Source organism: Musa acuminata, chromosome BXJ2-6 (genome assembly GCF_036884655.1).
Source record: "Musa acuminata AAA Group cultivar baxijiao chromosome BXJ2-6, Cavendish_Baxijiao_AAA, whole genome shotgun sequence".
Lineage (NCBI taxonomy): Eukaryota > Viridiplantae > Streptophyta > Magnoliopsida > Zingiberales > Musaceae > Musa > Musa acuminata.
Genome location: NC_088343.1, coordinates 37,499,889 through 37,525,910, shown reverse-complemented (window position 1 = coordinate 37,525,910; position 26,022 = coordinate 37,499,889). Strand labels below are relative to the sequence as shown.

At 40.7% G+C, this 26,022-nt stretch overlaps 5 protein-coding genes across 7 annotated transcripts; 2 read left to right on the top strand and 3 right to left on the bottom strand.

The window, feature by feature from the left end:
* Positions 1 to 943: 943 nt before the first annotated feature.
* Positions 944 to 3,419, bottom strand: LOC135615429 (U-box domain-containing protein 26-like). 2 transcript variants are annotated; one of them, XM_065113898.1, is made up of 2 exons: positions 1,933 to 3,419; positions 944 to 1,854 (listed from the first exon to the last, which is right to left on the bottom strand). In XM_065113898.1, the coding sequence occupies exons 1-2, from the start codon at positions 2,284 to 2,286 to the stop codon at positions 1,093 to 1,095; spliced, it is 1,116 nt and encodes a 371-aa protein (XP_064969970.1). In that variant the 5' UTR covers positions 2,287 to 3,419; the 3' UTR covers positions 944 to 1,092. The 2 variants fall into 2 exon arrangements, with proteins under 2 accessions (XP_064969970.1, XP_064969969.1); XM_065113897.1 differs by having other exon boundaries at positions 944 to 2,392; positions 2,505 to 3,173.
* A 1,858-nt stretch (positions 3,420 to 5,277) lies between these two features.
* LOC103989100 (pentatricopeptide repeat-containing protein At2g13600) lies at positions 5,278 to 11,231 on the top strand. The gene is made up of 3 exons (XM_009407859.3): positions 5,278 to 5,542; positions 6,760 to 8,480; positions 10,149 to 11,231. Exons 2-3 carry the CDS (start codon positions 6,777 to 6,779, stop codon positions 10,161 to 10,163), a joined length of 1,719 nt encoding a protein of 572 aa, XP_009406134.2. The 5' UTR covers positions 5,278 to 5,542; positions 6,760 to 6,776; the 3' UTR covers positions 10,164 to 11,231.
* A 934-nt stretch (positions 11,232 to 12,165) lies between these two features.
* On the top strand, positions 12,166 to 13,311 carry LOC135613629 (NAC domain-containing protein 104-like). 2 transcript variants are annotated; one of them, XM_065110659.1, is made up of 3 exons: positions 12,180 to 12,492; positions 12,560 to 12,840; positions 12,931 to 13,311. In XM_065110659.1, exons 1-3 carry the CDS (start codon positions 12,330 to 12,332, stop codon positions 13,078 to 13,080), a joined length of 594 nt encoding a protein of 197 aa, XP_064966731.1. In that variant the 5' UTR covers positions 12,180 to 12,329; the 3' UTR covers positions 13,081 to 13,311. The 2 variants fall into 2 exon arrangements, with proteins under 2 accessions (XP_064966730.1, XP_064966731.1); XM_065110658.1 differs by having other exon boundaries at positions 12,166 to 12,492; positions 12,560 to 13,311.
* A 1,805-nt stretch (positions 13,312 to 15,116) lies between these two features.
* Positions 15,117 to 17,660, bottom strand: LOC135615435 (photosystem I reaction center subunit N, chloroplastic-like). Its single transcript, XM_065113917.1, has 3 exons — positions 17,262 to 17,660; positions 16,136 to 16,261; positions 15,117 to 15,322 (listed from the first exon to the last, which is right to left on the bottom strand). The coding sequence occupies exons 1-3, from the start codon at positions 17,559 to 17,561 to the stop codon at positions 15,227 to 15,229; spliced, it is 522 nt and encodes a 173-aa protein (XP_064969989.1). The 5' UTR covers positions 17,562 to 17,660; the 3' UTR covers positions 15,117 to 15,226.
* An 857-nt stretch (positions 17,661 to 18,517) lies between these two features.
* On the bottom strand, positions 18,518 to 22,184 carry LOC135615434 (carboxyvinyl-carboxyphosphonate phosphorylmutase, chloroplastic-like). Its single transcript, XM_065113916.1, has 7 exons — positions 21,872 to 22,184; positions 21,707 to 21,780; positions 20,180 to 20,262; positions 20,057 to 20,081; positions 19,906 to 19,925; positions 19,656 to 19,805; positions 18,518 to 19,072 (listed from the first exon to the last, which is right to left on the bottom strand). Exons 1-7 carry the CDS (start codon positions 22,099 to 22,101, stop codon positions 18,716 to 18,718), a joined length of 939 nt encoding a protein of 312 aa, XP_064969988.1. The 5' UTR covers positions 22,102 to 22,184; the 3' UTR covers positions 18,518 to 18,715.
* Between the last annotated feature and the right edge of the window lie 3,838 nt (positions 22,185 to 26,022).

The following is a 26,022-nucleotide window of genomic DNA, read 5'->3' as shown; positions in this document are numbered from 1 at the left end:
GTGTCTAATTACATCCCCTGAGTAGGATGTTCTGGATAATGTTTTAGCAAGTGCTTTATCAACAAACACATGACTGACTGGTTCTGTACCCTAGAAAAGTTTGGCTTTTGACATTACTGGAAAAGATGCAACTCATAGCTTGGGTTTGAAAGGTCCATGGCACTAATTGCTTTATGATGTCCTACCTGCTGTGCTCATCAACTGGTCCACACTCTCAGGACTAATTATCTTTGAATGTATATTAGTCTAGAGAAAATATCATTTTGCATGGCTAGTCAAATCATCTGGAAATCTCATGTTCGACTCACGGAAATAGTCAGATCTTCACATTGATATTGAAGTATTTTTTTCTTTTCTTTTGAGACATTACTCCAAATCAGTAAGTATCTGAGTGTTTGCTATAATCATGCAGTTCTAGCTTAATACTTTTTCATAAAGACATTCTCTATTCTCTCAATTCAGTGGAAAGAATGAATTGGTTGGAGCTCCCACCTCAGTGATGGTGCAGTCTAGAAGGGCTAGAAATATTCTTTTCTTGGCTGCTTCACTACTTCAACAGTGTTGTAGCTTCTGGAATGACAAGTTGCTTTAGACATGAAGGCAGTGGAGTGTACCCAAACTTATTCTCCTCACAATCCCATTTTGTCTCAAACCTCTGAATCGTGCCTCTTGGAATCTTCTATCAAGAATTATTCTACTTGAAAGGTGATGATGATGATCTCCACCTTTCCAAATCATATATTTATTTAGCGTGAGTTATCAGACCAGAAAATAAAACTTTATAGGTGATGATGGCTTTGCCTAAAGAGGCCATGCATGCATCAGAGGCTTTTACGTTGATCTTTTGAGCATTCTTATGTTATTCTCTTCTGACATTTGTGAACAGGAAACCAGAAACACTCCTTTATGCACCCCAAAGAAGGTTAATCTAAATGCTTGTGAATGCAGAAGTGGGAGTTGTTAATCTTCTTAGGTTCCAATAGACATGCAATGGCCAAATAACTTGAAGAATGTGCATGGCTTCAGTCGTGCAACAAAGTAAAGCCATCACACAGTGGCTATTTGCATGAGAACAATGACAGGCACAAGAGATTACAACCTCCTGGTTTCTTCAGTCCACAGAGACCTCATTAATTTGAGCAAGTCCCTGGCTTTGGCCTTGGCCATGGAGCTGCACTGGCTCTGGAGCAGCAGCAGCAGCTGCGTCATCACCCCGGCGTCCATCGCCTCCGACCGCGCCTTCTCCGACTCGCAGCACACCGCAAGCAGCGAACCCAGAGCGTGCTCGCTCCCCTCGTGATCGGCCGTCGACATCCTGAACACCATCTTCACCAGGACCTTGATCGCGTCGGAATGTTCGACGAGAGCCTTCTTGCCGGCCTCCAGTGTCAGCAGCAGCTCCAACGTCGCCAGCGCAGGCGCAGCAGTTCTTGAGTTCGGACTCGACAGGTGCGAGACGAGGCCGTCCACCACACCTCCTCTGATCGCATGGCTTCGATTGGGTTCTAACGAGCACATACCTGAGATCGCTCGAACTGCTGCCTCCGATGCTCGGATGCTGGACTTATCATGTAGAAGAGAGACGAGCGCTTGCAAGACCCGCCGCGACTCTCCTACGACGACGCACAGCTCTCGAGTTGCTGAAGAAGCAGCTATGACTTTCAAGAGATGGCATAAGCTCGTCTTCGTCTTCGTGTTGCCTTGGTCTAACAGGAGCTCCAACGAGGTCAGCCTGGCGTGCTCCTTGAGCACGTCGAGAGAATCCAGTTGGGCGGAGGCTAACAAGCTCAGGACGCAGTCGAGCATCGCCTCGGCGAGTGCCGAATCGACCACCACCGAGTATTGGAACAGCAGCTGCAGCAGCAGCGGGAAGAAGCCCAACTCGATCAAACACGCTCGTCCTATGTCAGACTCCACAGACAGAACTCTGACCTTCTCGAGGCAGTCAAGCTTGTCGGCGCGAGAGGTGTTCGAAGACTGAAGTTTCTGTTTGAGTGCGAGGAGCGAGAAGCCAGCGTCGCTGTCGCCGGCAGACCGCACGGGCCTGTGCCGGCAATTCACGCCCGGGTCGGCGAGGAGCCACCGGTGGATAAGGTGGCGAAGGGTGTGGTTGGGGATTAACGTCGTGTCGGTGAGCCTCTGCATTGTTACCGGGCACGTCAAATTGCCATCGGCAAGCCATTTCTCGATGCTCGGCCGGTCATAGGTTTGGCCTGTGCTCAGAGTGACTGGATCAGTGAAGAGATCGAGGCTTATCGGGCATCTGAACAAGTAAGGAATGCTCATTTGCTTCTTCTCTAACACATTCAAGGATCAGAGAAACCAGAATCCCGGCATAAACAAGCAACAGATGGTGAAGTCTATTGCTTTTATGTCTCTGACCTCTTAAAAGCTTCAAAAAAGATGGATAAGGTTACCAAGATTGAGAGGGACAAGGCGCAGCTACTTTGACACTGAAATCAAAGTGCGCGGGGAAGGAGAATTTGGTGTTCAGTGGCACTCACTCGCATGTGGTATAGCAATGGAGGATTGTGGCTCTTCCTCAGGTACAGAATCCAAAGCTCAGACCAACCAGAGAGAGAGAGAGAGAGAGAGAGAGAGAGAGAGAGAAGAGAGAAGTACTGAATCTTGAGAACCACAACGGCAAGGCAATGGCGCAAGTCTGATTGCTTGCATGAAATCCTCTGAGCTGGTACAACAGTCCCAGAGAGATTTGGAGTGCAGCATACAGGGATTGGGGGAAATGGGAATGGAGCTGTCAAAGGAAACAAGAAGCTGAGGTAGGCCTTAAGTGCAGGACACTTTTGGCTGGTTTCCAGTCAGAAAAAAGCAAAGCTTCTGATAGGACCAGAAGCAAAAGAGATTGGTGAAGAGGCAATAGCACTAGTAATAGATATAGATAAGTCTTTATGTCAGAAGTCTAGAAATAATGGAAGATAAACCTTGCATGATAAGATGAAATAGAAGAGGAAATCCATGTTCTTTTACATCAGAGGTGCAAAGATGAGAGAGTCCAAAGTGACCAACTTGGATGCAGTGGATGCCCTTTTCTTGGAATGAAAAAGACATGAGATTATAATTGTGCTGAATAATAAATGGACATTCAAACCTTGCAAAGTTCCACATTAGCTGGTCCAAGTGTCTAACTTGCATAATTAGACTGCTGCAGTAGGCATATGAGATTATAACAGTGCTGAATGACAGGATATATGGATATTCAAATCTGCCAATCTTCCACATTAGCTGGTCCAAGTGTCAAACCCACAGATTTGGACTGCTGCAACAAGGACTTTGATCCCATCAGCCCTGGTCTATTGTTTCTTCTTTCTACATGGTGGTCACAGGGTTCACAAGTGGGACAGTCAATGCCTAGAAGCCAGAAGAACAGACAATTGGAGGTGCACTATCCACTCAGGTATACTATCAGGATGCCTCTCATGAATTCTTAGACATGTTAAGACTACATTTACACCAGTGATTACTAACTTGGAGCCCAAAAACTTAAATATTTTAGATTTAAATCAAAACTTGTGTTGGATGTAAAGGCTGTATAATTCAGAAAAGATAGTAGCAGCTGGTAAAATCCTCTATGGTTTATCATCAATCCTTGGTGTGATGAACTAAGGAACTCTTGCAGATTGAATGTTAGGTTGGACAATTCTAGCATGGGAATATAATATGATAACATAAATTAAATTAACAAAGTGAGGAAGAATGGGCATTTTTGTCAAGAATTATGCATTCTTCTACTGACTTGTTCAGAATCTCATGTCTTCTACACAACCCCTGTCAGCACTATGGTAAGGCAACACATTATCTCTTCTTAATAATTCCATGTCTTAGTCATGAAAATTTTCTTTTCTAATAATCATGCAAGTTTAGTTGACAAGTTGGAAGCTTAGTGATGTCAGAGATTGCTACTGAACATTTTGGTTTTCCCTAATCAGCTGCATTCCCATTTACAAGGTCAAAGATGATAAATGAAATTACACAGCTGTTGTCATGCACTTTTGAAAGTGTTCATTCTTCTATGGAATATATTTTCTTGAGTTGTATGATCAACAAAACCAGAGATTATAATTAATACCTTTCAGTAGGATACAAAAATAGGAGACTCCATTATATTTCCTGAAAACAGTCAACACTGCATGTAGTGGATGTGATCTAGGTATCATCATTCATTGAAGTTGGATGCCCTGCTCCTACTCTGCTGTGGCTGCAACAGAGTTCTTTGGATGACCACATTCCATGGCAGCAAGCAGATCCATAGCATGTCAAGAATTAATGGAATGAAGTGCCTTGATCAATGATAATCGAAGAGCATTAAATTACGTGTGGAAGTCAATACATGGCCTTCAAATTGCAGTGCCGGCGCCGGAGAAGAATGGACTGGTCAACATGGCATCAAATGCTATTGACAGGAGAATTTAGTGTACTCTTTTGACTGGCAATACCATCATCATCCTCTCTAGAACTTGAGTTCCATTAGCAGACAAGGTAGTGTTCAAAGGTTGTCCACAGTCACTGAATCCTTACCCTCATTCTTACCGGTGTCGCAGTTGGAGTTTTCGTCCATTGCATCATGTTCACATCCTTTGGTCATTTGACTGCATGTCTCTCTTTACTGGCCTGGAATTCCTGTGGGTATGAGCACCATTTATGGTCGTCTGCGTTAGATATACTTCAAAGACTGATGTGATGGTAGTTGAATTCCATGTCTTTCTGGATCCCATTTTGTGTGTAGGAGAAAGAGAGAGACAGAGATATTTGATGTAATGAGAACTCTTCTCTTCTAGAAGAGCATCTTTCAAGACCAACATGCAAGCAAACATCATGGTAAACTTGTCTTCGATTGGAATCTGCATCTTCTTCGATTTGTGCTGCGAGTATCAGAACAAAGTTTCTTCTTTCTTCAATATATATCATATTCTCCGCTCATCGGACTATTCGAGCATCATAGTATGGCCAATCTTTTGATTGATCTCTAATGTGTAAATGAAGTGTGTTACATTCAATTATAAAATTAATATAAAAAATATATCGAATTTGATGGTATTATATAAATAAATAAATTATATTATGCCCGATTATATTATTAAGATGAAAATAAATTACATTATATTTTATTTTATAATTCAGTGATGTATTCCAATGGTCTTCATATTTATCGGATTTTTCCGATGTGATCGAATTTCGATTTCATCACACACATATATATATATATATATATATATATATATATATAAAAGAAATCTTTTTAGGGGACGTGTCGGGTAATTAAGAAATGGGAAAACGGTGATCGAACCGAGTGAACCGTTCGATCCAAAACGAGCGCACCTCCGCGCAATTCGGATTCCACCTGGGGAGAATAATCCGCCCGAGCCCCGTCCGCCATCGCCTGCTTTCGGATCCTCCGCATCGCCGCCGCCGCCGCCTCCTGCGCCGGAACTTGCTCATAGATGACAAAACCCTCGCAGTATCCTTCGCCGGTTTCCTTCCCGGTGGCAAGTTCATTGTTATTACCACCACCCACGACGTCGTGGTAAGATCATTATTTTCCCTCCCTTTTCCCCCTTTAATGGACCGATTGAAAGTATGTTCTTTGTCGAGAATCGCCTGGGAATAATGGTTGAATAGCCGGTAGTTTATCCTGTTTGGTTTGACTTATGACTTAGGGTTCTTCAATGTCAAATTTATTGCTTTAAGCAATTGCTTGGATTGGGGTACCGTTGGGTTGATTAGATATGTGATTAAACTGTTCACAACGCTAAAAAACTTTAGAAGCACTCGAATGCAGTTGCTTGATTAATATCTGAAAGATCACTAGTATTTTGTTTGAGGAAGATGAGTTTGCCGTGATTTATAGTTAGTGACAGACCTGAAGGTGGCCTTTGTAGCCGACATTGAGGTTTAGATCCTATAGATGACACTTACGGCTGATTATGATAATTATGACTTGAAATTTTTTGGCCTTTCATCTTTTGTAAAGATTAACTAATAATGACAAAACTTTTAATTAATGTATTAAATAACACTGAATGGATGAGCCTTCGCATAATGGTATAATTTTTACGAGTTAGATTTTAATCCATTATGAAAATATCCACAGCCGTAAGAGATTGCTTGCTTGCAGATCTTGCCTTTCTTTTCCATTTAGGTGAATTGATGCCTCATTGGACTAGTTATCGCCATGTTTGCACATTTGCACATATGTATTGTTGTTTGCTAATATTTAGTCCATCGGTAATAGTTTGCGTTGGCTTATTGGAACCCTGTTCATTGTTGCAGCTAATGATTGTCAGCTTGGAGAAAATTAATTATTCTCGTCTTGATGCAAATCTTTGTGGATACATAATGAATTTGCATATGAAAATTTATTATAGGCTATCTGCCTTTTAACCGCAGCTCCATTAACCATAATTCTGCTTTGACTTCACTAGCTTAATAGTCTGTACATTCATATGGATGAATCACGGCATAGTTTCAAAGAGATCTTTAGATGAATGACAGATTCCACAAACAATGTTGTATAATTGGAGTTATATGATCTTTCCCCTTTTTACCTTTATTGACCTACTGTATTGATATGCAGTTATGCACCATAATAAATGGGCTTTCTTCTCCCATGAATGATTTGTTTCGATGGATTAGTTTTTTAATTCCAGTGTCTCTCTAAACTTAGAACTTTTTTTATCCTCACATAGCTTTCTTAACCTTTATAAGCACTATGCCAACCGGTGACACATCTTGCTCTTGCAGAAACCACCACCAGCCCCATGTGCATCGCTGCCACTGACGCTATTGCTTTCTTCCTCTCCCACATTGAACAGTGCCTTGCCACCAAGAATCTTAAGCTTGGTCATTGCCTGCATGCTTGCCTCACCAAGACTGCCCTCACCCAACACACCCTCATTGCCAACCGCCTCATTGACATCTACTCCAGGTGTGGCTCCCTACCTTGCGCTAAATCAACCTTCAATGACCTTCGATTCAAGAATGACCAATCTCATAACACCATGCTTGCTGCCTATTGTCGCGCTGGCAGTCTTGACGTAGCATACAGATTTTTTAATCAAATCTCTGGCCGAAACCTTGTTAGTTATAACACCATGATCTCAAGTCTCACACATCATGGCCATCATGAGGAAGCACTTGATCTCTTTTCCCAAATGCGAAAGGACATCATCATCATGGATAAATTCACAGTAGTTGGTGTTTCAGTTGCTTGCGCTAGCTTGTTGGCCTTGAGATGTCTTCGTCAGTTACATGCGTCGGTCATTGTTTCTGGACTTGAGCTGAATCTAATAATGTCCAATGTCATGATTGATGCTTACGGGAAGTGTGGTGATGTCGATGCTTCCTGTTGCTTATTTAATAGGATGAAAAGGAGAGATGTTGTTTCTTGGACCTCAATGGTCAGAGCATATGCATCAGCTTGTAGACTTGAAGAAGCTCGAGCGGTGTTTGCTAGCATGCCCGAGCGTAATGTTGTGTCTTGGACAGCATTGATTTCTGGGTATGAGCAGAATGGGGAGGAGGAAGCGGCGCTGGAGCTCTTCACACAGATGATGGCTGAAGGAGTCATTCCAACTCCATTCACATTAGTGTCCATTTTAAGTGCTTGTGCAAGTTTAGGACTAATTGAAAGAGGGAAACAAGTGCACGGATTTACTTTTAGGAGGTTCATTGGTTCGGATTCTTTCAATGTCTTCATTTTTAATGCCTTGATTGACATGTATGCAAAATGTGGCAATATGGTCTCCGCTTCTACAGTGTTCGATAAAATGCCTGAACGGGATCTTGTGTCTTGGAATTCAGTTGTTTCTGGGTTTGCACAGAATGGACATGGAAAGCAATCACTTGATGTCTTTGAAAGGATGGTGAAAGCAGGCGTCAAACCAAATCATGTCACATTCTTAGGGGTGCTTTCTGCCTGCAGCCATGCAGGTCTGGCCTCTGAGGGATGCAGGATGCTTAGTTTGATGGAGAAAGAACATGGAATATGCCCTAGGGCTGAGCATTATGGTGCATTAATTGATACCCTTGGGCGGAAACGTCAGCTTAAAGAAGTCATGCAGTTTATAGAGTGTTTGGCTTCTGGAGGAGATTTGGCTAGCGTAGGGATATGGGGAGCACTCCTTGGTGCATGCCGGGTGCATGGGAACTTAGAGATTGCTAATATAGCTGCTGAGTCCCTGTTTAAATTAGATCCTAAAAATGGGGCGAGATATACTATGTTGTCCAACATTTATGCTGCAGCTGGCTTGTGGGATGATGTTCGACGCGTCAGGTTGCTTATGAAGGAAAAAAGATTGCAGAAGGACCCAGGTTACAGTTGGTTGGAGGTGAGGAGTGCAAAACATATGTTTGTAGCATACGACAAGTCACATTATCAAGCAGAGGAGATCTATAGCTTGCTTGCTACTCTGGTGGATCACATGATTGATGCAAGAGATAGTGTAGAATACAAGCAGTGTCAGGTTAGTGTCCTGGACTGCTAATTATTAAGGAATAGATCATCTTGATGTTTGTGAAAGGAAACTTTGCATTAATTTTTGCAATAGCAATTGGTAGTCACATTTATATCCTGGACTGCTATATGAATTGAGGCCATCTGAAGAGTCATCAGCTTTTGCACTGACACTATCAATCTGGTTTTCCAATCACGTAACTTATTCATTCATCAAAAACTTTCTCAATTGAAAAACTGGAGGTCTTCTTGAGTTGTCAGAAGGTTAAAATGTCAAAGTTAAAGGTTTGACTGGCTAGTCCTGTGAAAACATCAACTGAAGATGGTAAAAAAGATGTTGCTTTCTGTCCAAGAATGGTAAGAAAAATTTATGAGGTTTGATGCTTAGTAAGTCAATGTGACATGTACCTATGCTGCAAGTTCTTAAAGCTCCTCTGATAGCCTCCTCCTAGCAACCTAATAGTTTTTATTTTTATTTTTCCTTGCCATATATGAGGCTTCTTTCTCTTTTTTCCAAATTGCTAAACTATTGTTAACAACAATCAACTTTTTAACTTTTGATTACTTCTTTCGTTCTAGTTGTCCTAGAGTTTTCAGCTATGCCTTTTGCCAAAATCTCCACCAGTTTAACTCACACAGATCAGTTTATCTATCATTGGTTTGTTTGTAAATGGCAAACGACAAAGCAGGAACTTGTTAGGAACTTATCACTAAATAAATATCCTAGTCTGAGATTTCACATATTGATCGGTTTACTTCCATAATGAATTAACTTGATTTATTCTTGGCAAAGAAATTCAATATATTGTGCCCATAAGTGGTTGCAGGATATCACTTTGATACTTTTTTGACAATATTTTGGCATGAGGCGATAAAGTAAATATGATTTATGAGAATATCTCTAGCATTTCTATACCAGGTTGCCTAGTAGTTTGTTCTCTGTAAGGATGAAACGTAAGAATTAAGTTTTCAAGTTTAGGTTTAAATTATTACATCATGAAAGTTGGATTCGTGTATTCCTTGATTGCAGAATTAAACTATAAACTTATTGCTCATGGTGCATTTCTCAAGTAAGATTTGGCTTCTTTGGACGATTCTCTTATTTGTTTTGTCTACTAAAAGATTGGATAGTCCATTTTGTTAGAAACTTATTTATCTTCTTCAAGTTCTCTTCTGTAGTTCTATAACTTTTTCGTCCTCGTATCACTAATCCAAGTTGACTCATCCGTCTAATCAGCATATTTATGGATTCGTATGGATATGTGCAATCCATATACAGTAATTTATTCTTCAGAAGTTACTTCTAATTTATGAGATATTCATGAATATAAATATTCTTTTTAAAAATTTAATGTTATTTTTTTCTATTTTTCTATTAACCTCCTGTGTATATCTTAAATCCTTATTCTAGTGATATTAAACTTTTAAATATATTGTTTTGTGACTGTTAGATACTGTGATCCATAAAGCATGGACCTCATGACTCAAAAGCAACTCGAGTGTTTCTCAAAGCATGTGAGCCAATCTAAGCAACTATGCTATCATATGATTACTGATTATTTGTCACCTCTCAGTAAACTGATTTGTCATATGCTAATTACTTCCCCAGTTATCATGCAATCACTATTATTCACCTCTTCTCTTGATGTGAGCTAATATTGTCTTTGCCAAATGACAGCTTTGGGATACTTAGACCACCGAACAGGAAGTGAAGCAGGTGAAAGAAGAGAGTGACAAGAGTTGCCACCCTTGCATCATCAAGTTCCAAGAGTGCAGCCTCCAACCACGACCACCACCGAGTCCTAATGGCATGGCAGTGCCACCCATTGCTCAACCATTCTAGTTTCCTCACAAGGTCTCAGATGACACGCCAAAAATAGCCTGAACCGGATCAAAGTGAAGGTCTCACAACCCCCCTTTAATTGGTGCAAACATCATGCTCTCCTGCAAGAACCCAACCTCATCTTCCCTCAGAAACCATCGAGCAACCTCGTCCTCTCCATGCTGCAAGACTTGGTCACCTCCCACCATGAGAGGGTTGTTGTTTGCGAGGGGAGGATCACTTTGGGATGGCAACATCCCATCATTACGACGTCACCGGAGGAGGAAGAAGAGCTCTCCCGAGTCTTCTGTGGCCTGAGATTTTGGTGCGAACGTGCAATGGTGTACCAACCAACCACTAAAAGGGTGGTGGACTCGAGCTTTTTATCTTTGATGCCATCCCTTCTTCCGTGGTGGTGATAAAAGAAGCAGCACATTTCCTAATGAGGAGAGCACGGCGTAGAGGAGCACAAAGTATGTAGCCCTGGCAATCATTGCCTGGTTTTGGGACACGAAGCAGAAGCAACAAAGAGGTACACACTATTCTGTAGGGTGTATTATATATATGAATGGACAAAGATGGTGGTTTCTTTTTCAAGTGATGCTCTCAACATTGGTCACCATCTCAGCAATGCTGTTCATGGTGAAAAGAGTGGAAAGTGACGAGGAAAGTAGTGACGTGCTTGTTGGGGTGGCATGACATGGGCATCCTCTTCTGAGTTCTAACCCCAATTTTCTCTTCTTGGTTGACTCTAGGGCTTATCTGCATTTGGTCATACCAGCATATGTTGATGTTAGTAGTTACCGAGTGAGATTTATTTGGAGTTTATAACTTGCTTCTCTCTCTATGTCATTGGATTGAAAGAGAGAGAGAAAAAAGACCTAATCTCTCGAAATTGCATTGGATTGAAAATATTATATTTGTCGGTCGGTTATCGGATGCCGAAACGGGTTCGGTCTGTTCCAGTGTAGTGTGTCGGTATGTCATGTATCATGAGATTAAGGAAGGAGAAAGGAGGAGGAAATTAAGGATGGAATCACAACTATAACTATAATGTGATTTATATGGGACACTAATTATTTGCTATAACAATGGATGTAAGGAGGGGAATGGAAGGATGTGAGTTCCATCCCCATATCTACCCTCCTTTCTCATGTCTCCTTGTTCGTGTGGTAGTAACATCTGGAAGCGACGTCTCACCAGCTTCATGGTGCTCTCGCTCTTGTTCCTTGTTGAGTGCACATCTCACTAGCTTTCATTGGCTTCGAGTGCCGACACTCGTGTATAAAATCTCCGGTGCATCATCGATCACACAGCTGACATTAAAGCTGATATAGAATGGAGTTTGAGAGAGAGAGAGAGATGAACACGACGAACTGTATCCATCCGAAGATAGTGAAGTGCATTGAAGTTTGTTTGTGACTTGTCGTAATGCCATTTGATGGCACATAAATGTGAGACCAATAAATGAATTGTGTTAATTACCTAATCCTCGATTAATAATAACATATATATATATATATATATAAATAATGAAAAAGAAGGTTAGTGGTGAGTAAACATCGGAAAGATTAGGTCATAGAGACCATATTGGCAAGACAAAGTAAGCCGATATATATCTAAATGTCAGTTAATATGAGTAAAATGTCCTTTAGCTTTTATTTGTAAAAATGATTGATTAATTATGAGTATTTTTATGTTTTGAGTGTCTCGAGATTTGGAAATATATTTCATTTATCTTTTGATACTTAATTATTGTACATCCATATTTACAACCTAAAGAAGAAAATTATCCTTATATATATATATATAATATTTTTTGGGTTTCTAATAAGCTTCAACTTTGCAATAAACCATAAAAATGCTTTCCATTGCTGTGATGTGGTCTTCTTCGCTTGCACGTCTCTCTAACGCCATTAGAATCACACCGACTGCCAAACGCCAATTGCTTGATCGCCTATAAATGCTTGCCTCCGCATCTTCTCTTCGTTCTCCTGCTCACTGCTTTTCCTTGCTCTCTCTTGTACCAGACCAGCCATGGGAGAAGGAGCTGCGGATCTCCCGCCTGGTTTCCGTTTCTTCCCCTCCGACGAAGAGCTCGTCGTCCATTTCCTCTACCGCAAGACCGCGCTCCTCCCTTTCCATCCCGACATCATCCCCACTCTCGATCTCCATCGTTGTGATCCATGGAACTTCCATGGTGATCCCCCCACCCCTCTCTCTCTCTCTCTCTCTCTCTCTGATGTACGTGGTGTGTGTCCTGTTAGGTAAAGCGTTTCAAGGAGGTAACAGGTGTTGGTACTTCTTCACGAGCAGAAGCGAAGACAGAGCATCGGTCAGTGGATACTGGAATCCAGTGGGCACCGACGAGGTCGTAATCAGCGGCAATAAGGATGTCGGTGTGAAGACGACGCTCAAATACTACATCGGCCAACCTCCCGACGGCATCAGAACCAACTGGCTCATGCATGAGTACCGTTTGCCGGATGCCACAGTTCATGGTGGGAGCTCAACCTGCAGCAGCACCAGAAGGAAGACAGGACAACCAGTAACCATTTCTTCTTCTTCGTCCTCCTCCCCATCTTCTTCTTCTTCGGCTCTCGTAGCTAACACGAGCTTCTTCCATTACACCACCCAGGAGTTCAACAAATGGGTGATATGCCGCGTACAGGAGTGCTGCTCGCAGGCGAGCGCGCACGACGACGGCGGCGGCGGCACCGAGCTGTCGTGCCTCGACGAGGTGTTCTTATCCCTGGATGATCTCGACGAAGTGAGCTTGCCGAACTGAGATCATGGCAACCCCCAAAGGCCGACCAGAGAGTCCTCGAAACCACGCCAACACACCATGCACGTATATCCCGTACTCACTCTTCTCACATCTGTCGCTTCCAATAACACAGAGCTCGCCCAAGTGATGATGAGGCGCTCTTCCCCCATTTCCTCTAACTCTACTGCACTGTGTATCGATCGTCAATGGTGTTTCCATGGCATTCATGATACGTTTGTAGACTTTAAAGTGTATGATGGCAATCTTGTGCGACAAAAGCAATGGAGTTGGCTTCGCTTATTGTTGTGAGAGGAGGGTGGAGCTCACGCAAGCATGTCGCTGTCTATGTCGTCAATGTGATAAGCTTTGGACTACCAAACTCCTACGTATACATGGATGGAACCAAACACACACACCAGTATGATTGGACTTGAGTTCATCCAATCCAAGTGTTAGATTTCCCAATAATTAGTGTGAGGGAAAGGTTCGCGTTGGATGAGATAAAATAGTATAATTGTTTGTGATGGCACACCAAAAGTAGAAGGCTGACGAGATCATACCTAACATATAGATTTTATATGATTATTGTTTTCGATCAATCGAGACTCGATAGTTTATGGAGTTTGATCTTCACTAAATTACTATATATGCTATTTTAGCTTCCTAAAAATATTTTAGCTTCTTAAACTGCTTATGAACATTTGTCAACTATGTTGACCATCAGCTATTAAACTATTTACTAAGTATTTGTCACCCATATAAAGAAGTCAAAGTTGACATAACCATCAAAGGGGTCTCATTAGATGCATTGTAATATAGTCTTTTTCTAAGGAACAAGGTGGAATGATATATAATTTATGAGATATAAATATTATCTTTCTTAAAATTCTCCTTCTTAGATACGACCTACATGCGAAAAATGGGTCGAGTATGATCAAAGTCATGATTCGGATTGACGACTAAATTGATCATGTTATAATTCAAATCCAACTCTGAGTCTAACCATCTCGTGACCTAACCTAGTCTAATCCTAACGCGACCCAATCGCATAATATGCCGTGTATAATAATTTTCATACCGTAAAATATTTTCTCGGTCTCACTTAAGATCAGAGAATTAGGTTTGGGTTAGACATGGACATGAGAGTTCCGGAGTAGGGTTTGTTGCCGTGATGATTGGCATGGGGCCTTGCTGCTCTCGCTTTAGCTTTCATGAGAGCAATGTGTGTGTTCATGAGAGCAATGTGTGTGTTCATGAAAGCTATGGGCTTGAGATCGACACAAGGAAACTTCTTTTAGGTTGGCATCTAATTATCCTATTAATGATGTGGATTGCGAAAAGTGTGAGTGACGATTAAGTATCTTCTTTGTGTTTAATCATTCTAACAATGTGGATTACAAAGCAAGGAAGGAGAATGACACTTGAGGATCTTCTTTTCGGCTTTGCGACTAATCATTCTAAGATGCGGATTAAGCGAGCAATGAGAGTGATTAGTGGGAGACAACATTCCATCACAGAAAGACAAGCTACGTAACTAATTAGGATTTATGTCCTAAACTCATGTCCAACATGATGTGGATCAGCCAATGCAAAGAGTTAGAAAGGGTCTCCCTCTGAAGAGCAAACATTAGGTTGAAAAGTACTTGAGATGATTTGGGGATTTGGCTTTGCACAACAACTAAAGGTCTAGTTTGTATGATGATGCCATGTAAGATTGGATCAAAGTCAAAATCTAATCTTTATTTGCTAGCTGCATGCATAATTGACATTTAGATTAAACCAGCAACAAAAAGGGATGAAAATACTTGTAATGGTACAATTGGATGATGATAACATGTCCTTACAATTCCAACAACACATCATGGCAGCTTTTGTAGAATCATGTTCAAGGCCTTAAGCATGAATCATTGTTGGCTCTCCTCCCATATATAGTGTTTATTGAAGTACTTAGCCATCCCAATGTTCCATGTTATTTGTTTCTGAAATTTGATCTATGGTAATAGTTCATAAAGAACTTGAAAGTGCTAGAAAAAAATTTAAACAAGGACACAAAGTCGGAGAAAAACGGCAGAGAGAACGGATAGAGATTGATGAGATCCAATAAAAATAAATTGTTCAGAGAGAGTCATTAAGGTACATAGAGCGAGGATTACATGCGCTTTTTCTTCTATTTTGACCATTTCCAGAAGACATTGGATCCACACTTGAACTTGTCCTTGCCTTCACACTCGATCTCCAGATCATCACTGAGAAAGGGCACTTTCTGCATTTCCAAGAACAAGAGGAATAGAATGATAAGAAAAACACAATGTAAAATAGAAGATGTAAAAGAATTTTAGCTTCACAGACTTTCCATGTCGAAAAGAAAATTCATCACCAAGAGTAAAAGAGAATTGGCTTTCATATTCAAGCAATTGCATGATGTCAGGTGGTCTCATCTTGGCACGCGTGAAGCTGCTAATTAAGTCTAAGTGGCACGCCAACAGCTAGAGAACTAAAATTAAGATTTCTAACAAAGAACTGTCCTAGTTAGACAATGATCACTATCTTGCATCAAGAAAAGAGAAATAAAAATATATCTAGCAGATAAAAATAAAAAAGTTTCAGATAGACACACTGTTTTCTTCACCACCTATTGTAGTAAAAGGAGAAATCAAATCAATGAATAAGCTATGATGGAACACAGGGCAGCAGTCTTACGGTAAGTGCCATAAAAGTTCAGGCATAAGCGATCACGTTATACAAACAATGATTCAACTAGTCTATATGTATACTCACGATTCTAAACCAGAATGATATGCAAATAAGTATACCGGAAGTAAGGTAAGACTTGAATAAGTAAAGAAGAAATGGTAAGGTTAACATAGTTGATGATAGAAAATCTGAAAATAATTATTACAACGTCTTAATAACTTGTGCCTGATATAGATAACACATCATAAAAGTTTCTGGGGTAACAAGCCTTACAAATGTCTAAACGTTCCAGATTCTGTCACTGGCAAAATGTTCTACTCGCATGAAAAATTGAATGAAAGTTGCAAATAGGCAAATTGAGAGTGTTAGAAGTGCTCACTACCTTTTGCTTTGCCAAGTCTTGGCAGCCAGTGAAGTTCTCAGGGAACTTGCATGTGCCGAACTCCACTGTGTATGCGCGTGCAAAATTTGCACCGCTAGTAGCCAACCTCTTCTTGTCATTGAGCTCCTGCAGAAGATTTCATCAGTGGCTTCAAGGCAAAACTGAATTTCTAAGAGCATTCCAGGCTCTGTTTAAATGACATGAACGATAAACTTTAAGAGTTAGTAAAATTCAGGCTGATACTCTTTATTAAAGAACCAGCTACCAATTGCAGTTATGACTTTAATGCCGACGATTCCAAGTTTAGTGCAAAAATGTTTTTCTTGATGTCATTCTGATAGTCAACAAGGATGATAATACACAAACATAGTCTTAAGCAACATTTGGTTGCCATGTCACAGAAAAGCTTTCTCTAACAACTCATTCACTTTGAAGACATGGAATGATAATGCAGTATGCCATAAGCATTAAGTTCTATTGCAGAATTCTGCTATAAATCCTTATTCGAATACAAATTACTAAGAATTAAACAACAAATTAATTCATCCATTGATTACAGTTTATAGCGACTACTCCAAACAGACAAAACTTCAGAGTGATCAGTTTCTAGTCTCAATTTCTTTCTCTTTCTGAGAGGGAGAGACAGGATCAAGCCTGTTCAGCATTGAAGATTCCGAACCATCATGCTACTAAAAAGATATCTCATGCATGATTTCCTCTCCGATCCTTTTTAATCCAGAAAGATCCAATTACAACCCCCTAGTTATTTACCCCATCTTAGATGCTACTTCCCAAAGTAGTTCATAAATCTTGCAACTCGCAATGCTTTTACCTCCATCAACAAGTTCGAAGATGTTTCACACAAATGATTTTACTAGGATTAGCATACAAAAGATGTTTCTCTAAAGATCAGTAGATAGATGCACTAGTTGCACTTAGCTGTTGTTAACATTCATTAATCGAAGATCTATTTATGCTTATTGGTGCTAAGAGCAATCAAATTCTGTGCTTCGATATCAACTTTTGATTACCTGAAACTGTAGAACATTAAATGCATGACCAAATCCTATTTCTTTCATCCAAAACACGAAAGAGAGACAGCATAACATAAGCATCAGTAATAAACCTTATTAGCTTTGCTCTTCTCGAGGTACTCCTCGATGATGCCAGCATCGGCCGGTGAGGTGGCAGCCGCCGTAGCGAAGAGGGCAGCAGCGAGGCCAACAAGTGCAGCTCTCCTTCCCTCCCTCGTCGCTTCCTTTCGTTCGCCTGCACGAGCATGCTGGGCTCTGATCACCGGCAACTTGGGGGATGAAGCCGAAGCCTGCGCGCGCGAAGACGGCGCGGAGATGAGCTTCGAGCTCGAAGCAGACGCGCCGGAGAGCGCATGGTTGCACGCCAACACGCTGGAGTTGATGGCTGCCATCTCTGCTCGTCGGGATGCAACTACCGTAGGAGATGGAAGCGGCGGTGGCTTTAAGGGTGTGTGCCCGAGTAGGTGCGGCGGGTGAGCGTAGGAGGAGGAGATGGGAGGGAAGAGGGGATTGTGGTGGGAGTGTGGATAAGGTGAGATTGCCTCGCGCCCTATTGGCACATCTCCTCGCTCTCGGACCCACCAATATGATTGGCTGGTGGAGAGGAGGGATGGTGGGGCCCCTGGAAAATGGTCACACGCTGATGTGGACCTCTGAATCTTCGAAGCATCTCATCCTCACAAACATGGATAGAAAGGCCACAAACTAAATCAATCAGATGCACTGAACTCTGATGAACAATCACCAGAAGAAATTAATCTTTTACTGGATAAGATTTTGTCAGCTGGATATGGTGAGAGAAAAATGACTTCGGTGAGGGAATTAATTAGTGCCTCTGCTTTTGGTCAGGTTTGATTGGTTTCTGATTCTTGCCCCCAATTACTGTGATGCTCAACATATTATTCTCATCATCTTCTTCTTCTTCTGTGGCACCAAATGCTCAGACCTGATACTTTGTCAAGTAATCCACAATAAGGATCAGCTCATCAAGTAAGTAATCCAGGCTGTGTACTGTTACTCCAGAATCTGACATGATTCAGGTTAAGGAAACCAAATAATGATTTCTCATGACACTGGCAATGAAATCAAACATAAGAAGAACCATGCTGCATATGTAGATAGCACAGATGCTGAGATCTATTGCAACTCCTGCTTCTGGCTGATCTCACAGGTGCCTCATATAGATTATCCAACCATATCATTTCTGCAGATTTAGGGGGAAAGAATCATAGCCTGAGTGATCATTGAGTTATTCATAGCAAAACTACAAAAGAGGAATCAACTCATTGGAGATGGAGAGCAATGGCCATCAACTAGTAAAGTAGCAAGCAGACTTTTTAGGAAGAACTGGTTTAATTATTGTCTCATCTTATTAATATTCATTCGATCTTATTGAAAGAGAAAGCTCACAGTAGTAGCTCAAGTCCTCACAAGAATATCAAATCTAGAAGCTAAACAAGAGCACAGACACAATAAACCTACTTAATAGCTATGCTTCATGGAGATGATGCCATCACATCCATCACTGATGAATTCCTTCCAATGTTTAGTTGGAGGGAACTCGAAACTTCTCAAATCGAGCTCCAGTCTCATTGTAAGTCTTCAATCCGATCAAGCTGTTGAACTCCTCAAATGTGGTGAGCTTGTCGAGTTGGCCTCTGCTGGTACCCTCTTCCTTCATTACTTTGAGTACGTCGATCAAGGCACGAGCAGATGCATAGACGGCTGTGGTGGAGTGCACGATGAGATGGAAGCCCAACTCTTTGAGCTCCTGCGGCGTGTGCAGGGGCGTGAACCCGCCTTCGAGCATGTTGGCAGCTCTGAACCCGTTGGTCTTCTTGCAGACTTCTCTCAGCTCGTCGTCACTCCTTGGTGCCTCTACGAAGCAGGCATCTGCTCCTGCCTGCATCAAGTCAAAGAGCCAATGGCTAAGTAGCCGCTTTCTCTACACACACATCAACAGGGTGGACTGTGCACGTATCAAGTACTAGAGATTTCACTCATCTTGTACCTTGCTGCTTGATTCATACACTGATCAAGGCACAGTGTTAACAGTCTCGCTGACTGCTTTAGTCGGTAAGTTCTTAAGATTCTACAACTCATGTTGCTAAGGAAGCATGAGAGTATGAATTTTGATCTTTACAACGTGAAAGATCAAAACATGATAAATGAGAAATTATCAGAAATTAGCTACTGCATCTAAGGTTTTGTTCAGCAAGGTGCAGTGACCCTCCTTTCTGGTCTAATAACATGTTGTGCCTACTAACTTTTGTCCCCAGAAAACAAGGAAAACATTCGAAGCTGCTTCCAAGCCTCAAGGCATGATATAATTCTAAGCCTATTGAGCATACAGAGATGAAACTTCTGTAGGACTATAATGTAACTTCATTCGATTAATATGTGAGGCAAGATCGACGGTGGAAAACAGAGATATTTCTTGTTGCCAAATAGGATTTCATAAACCCAGTAATTTATCGATCTGATACCTCCATGTAGAGGTTAGCCCGAGCGATTGCGTCAGGTAGGCCACCTGCGGTTGCACGAGCATCAGTCCGAGCAATAAGAAAAAAGTCGGCATCGCCAATGGCTTCTCTTGCAGCTGCTATTTTTGCAGCGTGATCCTCAGCTGGTATCACCTAAGACAAGCAACACAAAGCAAGGTTCAGTGCCCATTCATTTCTATTACACGATTAGTGTTGGTGAAAGAAAACAAATATGTATGTTCCAGCTTGTTACCTGTTTACCCTGCATGTGTCCTTGTTGCCGAAGATAAAAAATGAAGAACTCGTCAGAGAGGTTCCATAAGAAACTACTGTGAAAGAGTAACATATAGAAACCAAAGTTGAATACAACTGCAATCTATAAGAAAAGGTTAATGTTCTCTTACCACACTTCTTTGGCCAAACTTGATCCTGGAATCAATGTGGAAGAAGAAAAAGTTAGCTCTCAAAGTTAGGACCAAATCAGAATAGACTGCAATTCCAAGCATGAAGGCAAGTCATCATGGTACCTCAAGAAACAGGCCAGCAGCACCAGTAGCAATTATATCTTTGACGGTCCTTTGGACATTGAGAGCATTGCCACCTCCGGTATCTGTTATATTTCATTAGAAAACAAATTATAAACCAAGTGGCATATACCAAGTAGACATTTTCTGAGCAAAATATATGAAAAAGACAATGACATAGCCGATCTGATTGAAATGTTTCTCAGCAAGTTAGTGTAGGTTAAATTTGGACAGAAGCAGAATGATCGAGCTTTCAAATGGCTAATTACATATACATAATCAGAGGTTGCAGTTGTGATAGATGAAGGATTTCTCAACATGAGGATGACAATCAATTACATGTGTCAGATATGATAAGTTTGCATTCAAATGAGGATAAGAGGCTCATAACAATTTCTTCTTGTGATAAATTGGATTCCACCACAGATAATGGACCATGAATGCCTTATATCCTGAAACACAGCCTTCTTGTCTTCTTCCATTGCACCATAACCCTTTTCCATTCTGACTTTACAGTGAGTATCCATTGCAGGCATAGGTTGCTTGGGAATAGTGGAACCGTACTCTCATCTTTTAAATTCATGCTCTATGCAACATATAGAAATACGGATTAGTAGCTTGAAGTAGCATTGGATCTATCAGATCAGTAGGTCTATTTAAATCCTGACAAGATCTCATCACTCTGGAATTCGAGGAGTGAGAATAAATTGTGGTGGACATTAACTACAAAGTGTAATCCCCAAGATACATTCTGTCCATCTTATTTAATATTTTGCAGCCTCTTGTTGGACCATAATCTGTCACATCCTAGCACTGGTCCCATCTATCTATAAACAATTGAAGAACTAGTTGAAATAGTACTATGGAGATTAATGTGGTCCTCAAGGACATGAATAGCATAATTATGAAGTTAACATTGTTTCCCTATTACCAATGCTAAACTTTCCTTCTCTTGATTCTTCCTTTTTCTCAACTTTTCATATTTTCTTCAACTTTCTAAAAATTTTCAATATGATCCAAACAGAAAACATCAAAACTTGACTCAGAGCCACAAAATGCCAAAAGATTAGCTGCAGTCAATTGACCAACCTAAAGCTGTTCCATGCTAAAGTGGAGCAGTCTTAACACTCTGAAGGATGCATAGAATAGCACATAAAACTTACCATTCGATGCATTTGTCCACAAATTTCTGCTCATATCAAAGCTACCTTTCACGATATCCCCAAACAAGTTTATCATGTCAAAATCATGAATTTTGACATTATGCTGAACTTGTTGATTTAGGAGTTCTCATTGAGCACCATAAATCATGCCCAATCACATCGAATACTTACTGGTCTCTTCAAATCATGGCCAATCGTCTTCAAATTCAAAGACAAAACAACTCCATTTAAGAGTGATTCTGGTCTTCACACCCACAAGCGTTCGATTCTACTCCAACACTAACAGAGCAGACCATGGATTGACAAAAAACTGAAGCAATGCAATCGAAGAAAGCAATTTAACACCCCAGTGGGAAAAGATCGTTACCAGCGTCGACGATGAATGCAACATTAGGAGCAGCAGCACAGATTGCTCGAGCTGCGTCGGCCATCTCCGGCGGCCTAACGTTCCAGAAGAAAAGAGTCATATATGGATGAAAGAAACCAGCCGAGCAAGAGAGAGGCTGGGGAGATGGGGGTAAGAGGGAGATACGTGAGGAGGCCGATGTCTGGCATGCCGAGGCGGGAGGCGGAGACGGCGTAGCCGGAGACGAAACCGGCGCGGAAGCCCAAGCTCTGGAGGACGGCCGCGGAGAGCGCGTCGTAGATCCCCGGCATCAGCACGATGCCCTCCTCCTCGATGAGGCGGTGCATGCGCGTCTTCCTAGGCCCGGCGGCGGCGGTGGGAGGCCTCAGCGTAATGGCGACGGAGGAGTCGGCCATCTCTCTTCTCACGCGCAAATGGGGAGGAGGCTCGGAACTCAGACTTGGAGAAGAGAGAGCGAAGACGGAGAATAGAGGGAGTGGAGAGACGTTATTATATAGCGCGCGCGAGGCTCAGATTAGGTGTGCGTTAGCTCACCGGGGAAGACCGTCAACCTCGTTATGGCCCCACGCCAAGGGCTGAGATCGTTCCATTGTCCAAGAGGATCTAATCGTAGCCGTCCGATGCAGGAGAGAGAGCCCGTAAGGAAGGCATTGGTTAGGTGTATCTCTCCTCTATATAAAATAGGTAATTGACTATTTAACCTATTACAAACATCCCCTCTATCAATATTGATCATATTTAGTTGATTTTACAAAACTTAATCGACCAATTGATCATTTTATTACCTTTTTATGGGACATACACAATACTCTTTTGCTAAAGTTACCGCCGGTGGACGTGAGTTTACCGGCGTAACAAGGCATATTATTAATACGCATAATAAATTCGATAAAAATTTCCTACTCGTTTACGATCCACCAGCTCCGCTACCTACCTTCTGATGAGAGAGAACACCGGAGCCCGGCGGGGCCCCTCGTGAGTGTCAGTCTCAATTCCGTAGCTATGATTGCGCGGTAGACACATGGGGGAGGGGCCCGACACTGATGCACACCCGTCCCAACTTTTCACGACGCCCGTTACGACCACGCACACGATGCCTTCTATGACAAGAGTCGTGCCAGGAATCGTCTCAAATCCGGCAGACACGAACCTCCATTATTGCGCCTCGCCAGCTCGCCAACTCGGGTGGCACACTTGACCGCACCTTATCTTGTCGTCACGTCTCGTCCGTCCAATAAGATAATGCGTGTATCGACGCCGTGGCTGATAAGCGATTGAAACGGTGGACCGGCGAATCGCCGCCACAAGATTCCACGAGCGATCACAATAAAAGATAATTTCCCTCCCTGTCTCTCAAAATCTAAAAATCCCATCGTCGAGTTACTTCGGTCGATAAGGAGGGTATAATTGGAAGGGCTGATTCAGGAGGATGTGATCTGGCCGGCCAGCGTGGACGACGTGTCATCCTTATCTTAATTGAACCCTCTATTGTCGTCAACGCACGTTCCTACGAGTGCTCATAGTGTGGCGACACATGGCGTTTAAGAATTGCGCACGGTGATTAATCCCTGTGGGTGGGTTGGAAGAGCCGTCACGAACTAAATGTCTGTGGCAGGAGATGGCTTTTGATTTGCCTCATTCGTTGGAGATAAGTGGGCTGCGCTCTCAACTCTGCTGCTTCACATGCCACGACGAGCCCCACCTGCGCAGATAAGTCCAACGTCCTATCATTATTGACCGCCTATCACCTTTCACATCGGTCAATTATTGCGGGGAACGAATGACTCATCACATAAATCGGGAGAATATGAATTCTAAAATAGGAAAATAAATTGCGTGGTGTGGCGTTCGGTTATCGAGAAATCGAAGTGGGAAATTTACGATTGCCACTCAAAATTGGGGGCATAATTGCGAAGATGCACACAATGCAATCATTATAATGGACAAAAGACATCATTTCGACGCCATTGTTGTGCCAGCTCACCAAATCAGATAGATCTGTCTCTTGCCACCCTCGTGGAGCACGTGCTTTGTGGGACCGGATCCAATAATTCGCAAGGACGCGACCAGGTACAATGTACCAAATGAATGATGTATAGATCTTGGATTTACTATGGCCCCGAAAGCTTACCTGACAGGTGGGGCCCGGAGGGAGAGGTGAGCCACGTGGGCTGAGAGTACGTCAAACACGACTCTACCGCAAGTGGGTACGAACGGGTGTGAGCTGGTCCGTACGGCCTTTGAGGCGTGGCGTGTCAGGAATGCCACATGGGAGCAGTAGGATCCAACATGGATGCCGATTTTTGGAGAAGAAAAGAATTAATGAAGTATCATTCATATAATTAAATTTTAAAAAGAATTAATTTAATTTAATTAATACCAAAAAATGTAGACAAAATCTTGAAAATCTCATATTTAATTTTTTGCATTGTTTATAAAGTTAAGTTTTAAAAAGAATTCAGTTGAATTTAATTATTACCAAAAAAATGTAGATAAAATCTTGAAAATCTCATATTTAATTTTGAGCCTAATTTGATCTTATCATCATTATACGTTGGCAAATTAGAGAGGTTATATTCTTCATAATGATAACATCAATATATGCTATTTATGAGTCGAATCTCATTAAAGTGAAATATAATATATTGGATGTCAAGTAGATGATAAGTCCATGTCAGGCAGCAGACAACCTGACATCATAATATTAAATTATTCTGATCATCATAATGATCGAGATAACTGTTAGAAAATCTTATGATAAACTATCAAGAACGTGACTAATTCAACCATCATAATATTGAATCGCGATGAATCTTTAGCTGATCCCCATGCCACTCACATGCACGATCTAAGAGATCCCAAGTCCAAATTTGAGATTTTCGATCAATAACTTTTATTAACATGTTCTTAGCATTTTGCCAATACGAAGAATAGAGAAAAAAAAAAAGATGTTAATGGGTGATAGATAATCACATTCAAATCAGATAGTATCACCGTGCGAGTTTAGTAAATACATAATAAAAGAGAAAAAGAAAAACTCATAATAAAATAAAAATAAATTTTCTTTCATATTTTTTCTTTGGATAATTTTTTTTTCTATGAGAGGGGTTGTCGATAGTTATTTAATTTTTATTTGAGTGTCTGTATATATATATATATATATATATATATGTTCATTTCTCAAAAGAATAACTCAGAGAATTTGCTTTCATTTATAATCTTTGATGATAATCTAATTTAAATGCACCATATGACTTGACTTGACTTGGTAATGGTTTTAGTGTCATGGCAGCCACGTTTGGAATAACCTAAGTGGGTTCCAAATATGAGCATCATAAAATGGATGTGATACCCAAGTCGCATTTATTATGAAATGTCAGCAATTTGATTTACTTTGGACAATCATATTTAACTACGTATCCGCTACGCATCTATAAAAGTATTAATACCTTCGCATGCCATGCGCATGAAAGCACGAGGCAGTGGCATATATATATATATATATATATATATATATATATATATATATATATATACTCAAGTATCAAATCTGAACATATATATATATATATATATATATTTAATAACAATAATAATAAAATCGTAGGTCTTAATTACTTAAGATCGATTATATAAATTTTTTTATTATCATTAAGATATGTAAAGAATTAAATTTGAGACAACTAAAAAGGTATTTTATGTCACTTTCAAATGATAATCTAATTTTATATTAAAATTAATTAAAATTTATGATAATGAGTGATATCAAATAAGATTTTTTCATCTGTAAAAGAAAATCTCGTTGATTAATTAAGAAAAATTCTCTTTTTTTATACATTACATTTTACATTCAATTAATTCAAATATGATTTTGCCATTACATTTCACCTTGTCAAATATACATTACATTATATTCAATGAAATCCGATATAATTTTACATTGATTTTTAGAAATATAATATCCTGAATTTGGAATAAGAGGTGATGGTGTTATGCCTATCTTGTGACAAAGTGACATTGGTTTATAAATGCTAGATTTGTTGTATGTGGCATATCTCTCTAAGAGAATCTTATAGAGAGATACATATGATATAATATATACTACAAATAGAAAAGTAATTCTGATGGAATAATTTTACAAACACTATAGATAGAAAAATAGAGAAAATTACTATTAATAGAGGTTAAACATAGAGGAATGAGATTTAATGTGTAGCACTGACAATAATGAGATATTTTTTTATAAAAAAATAGAGGAACAAAAATAATAATAATAAATAAATAGATAAATAACTATCAAACTAGTTCTAATTTAA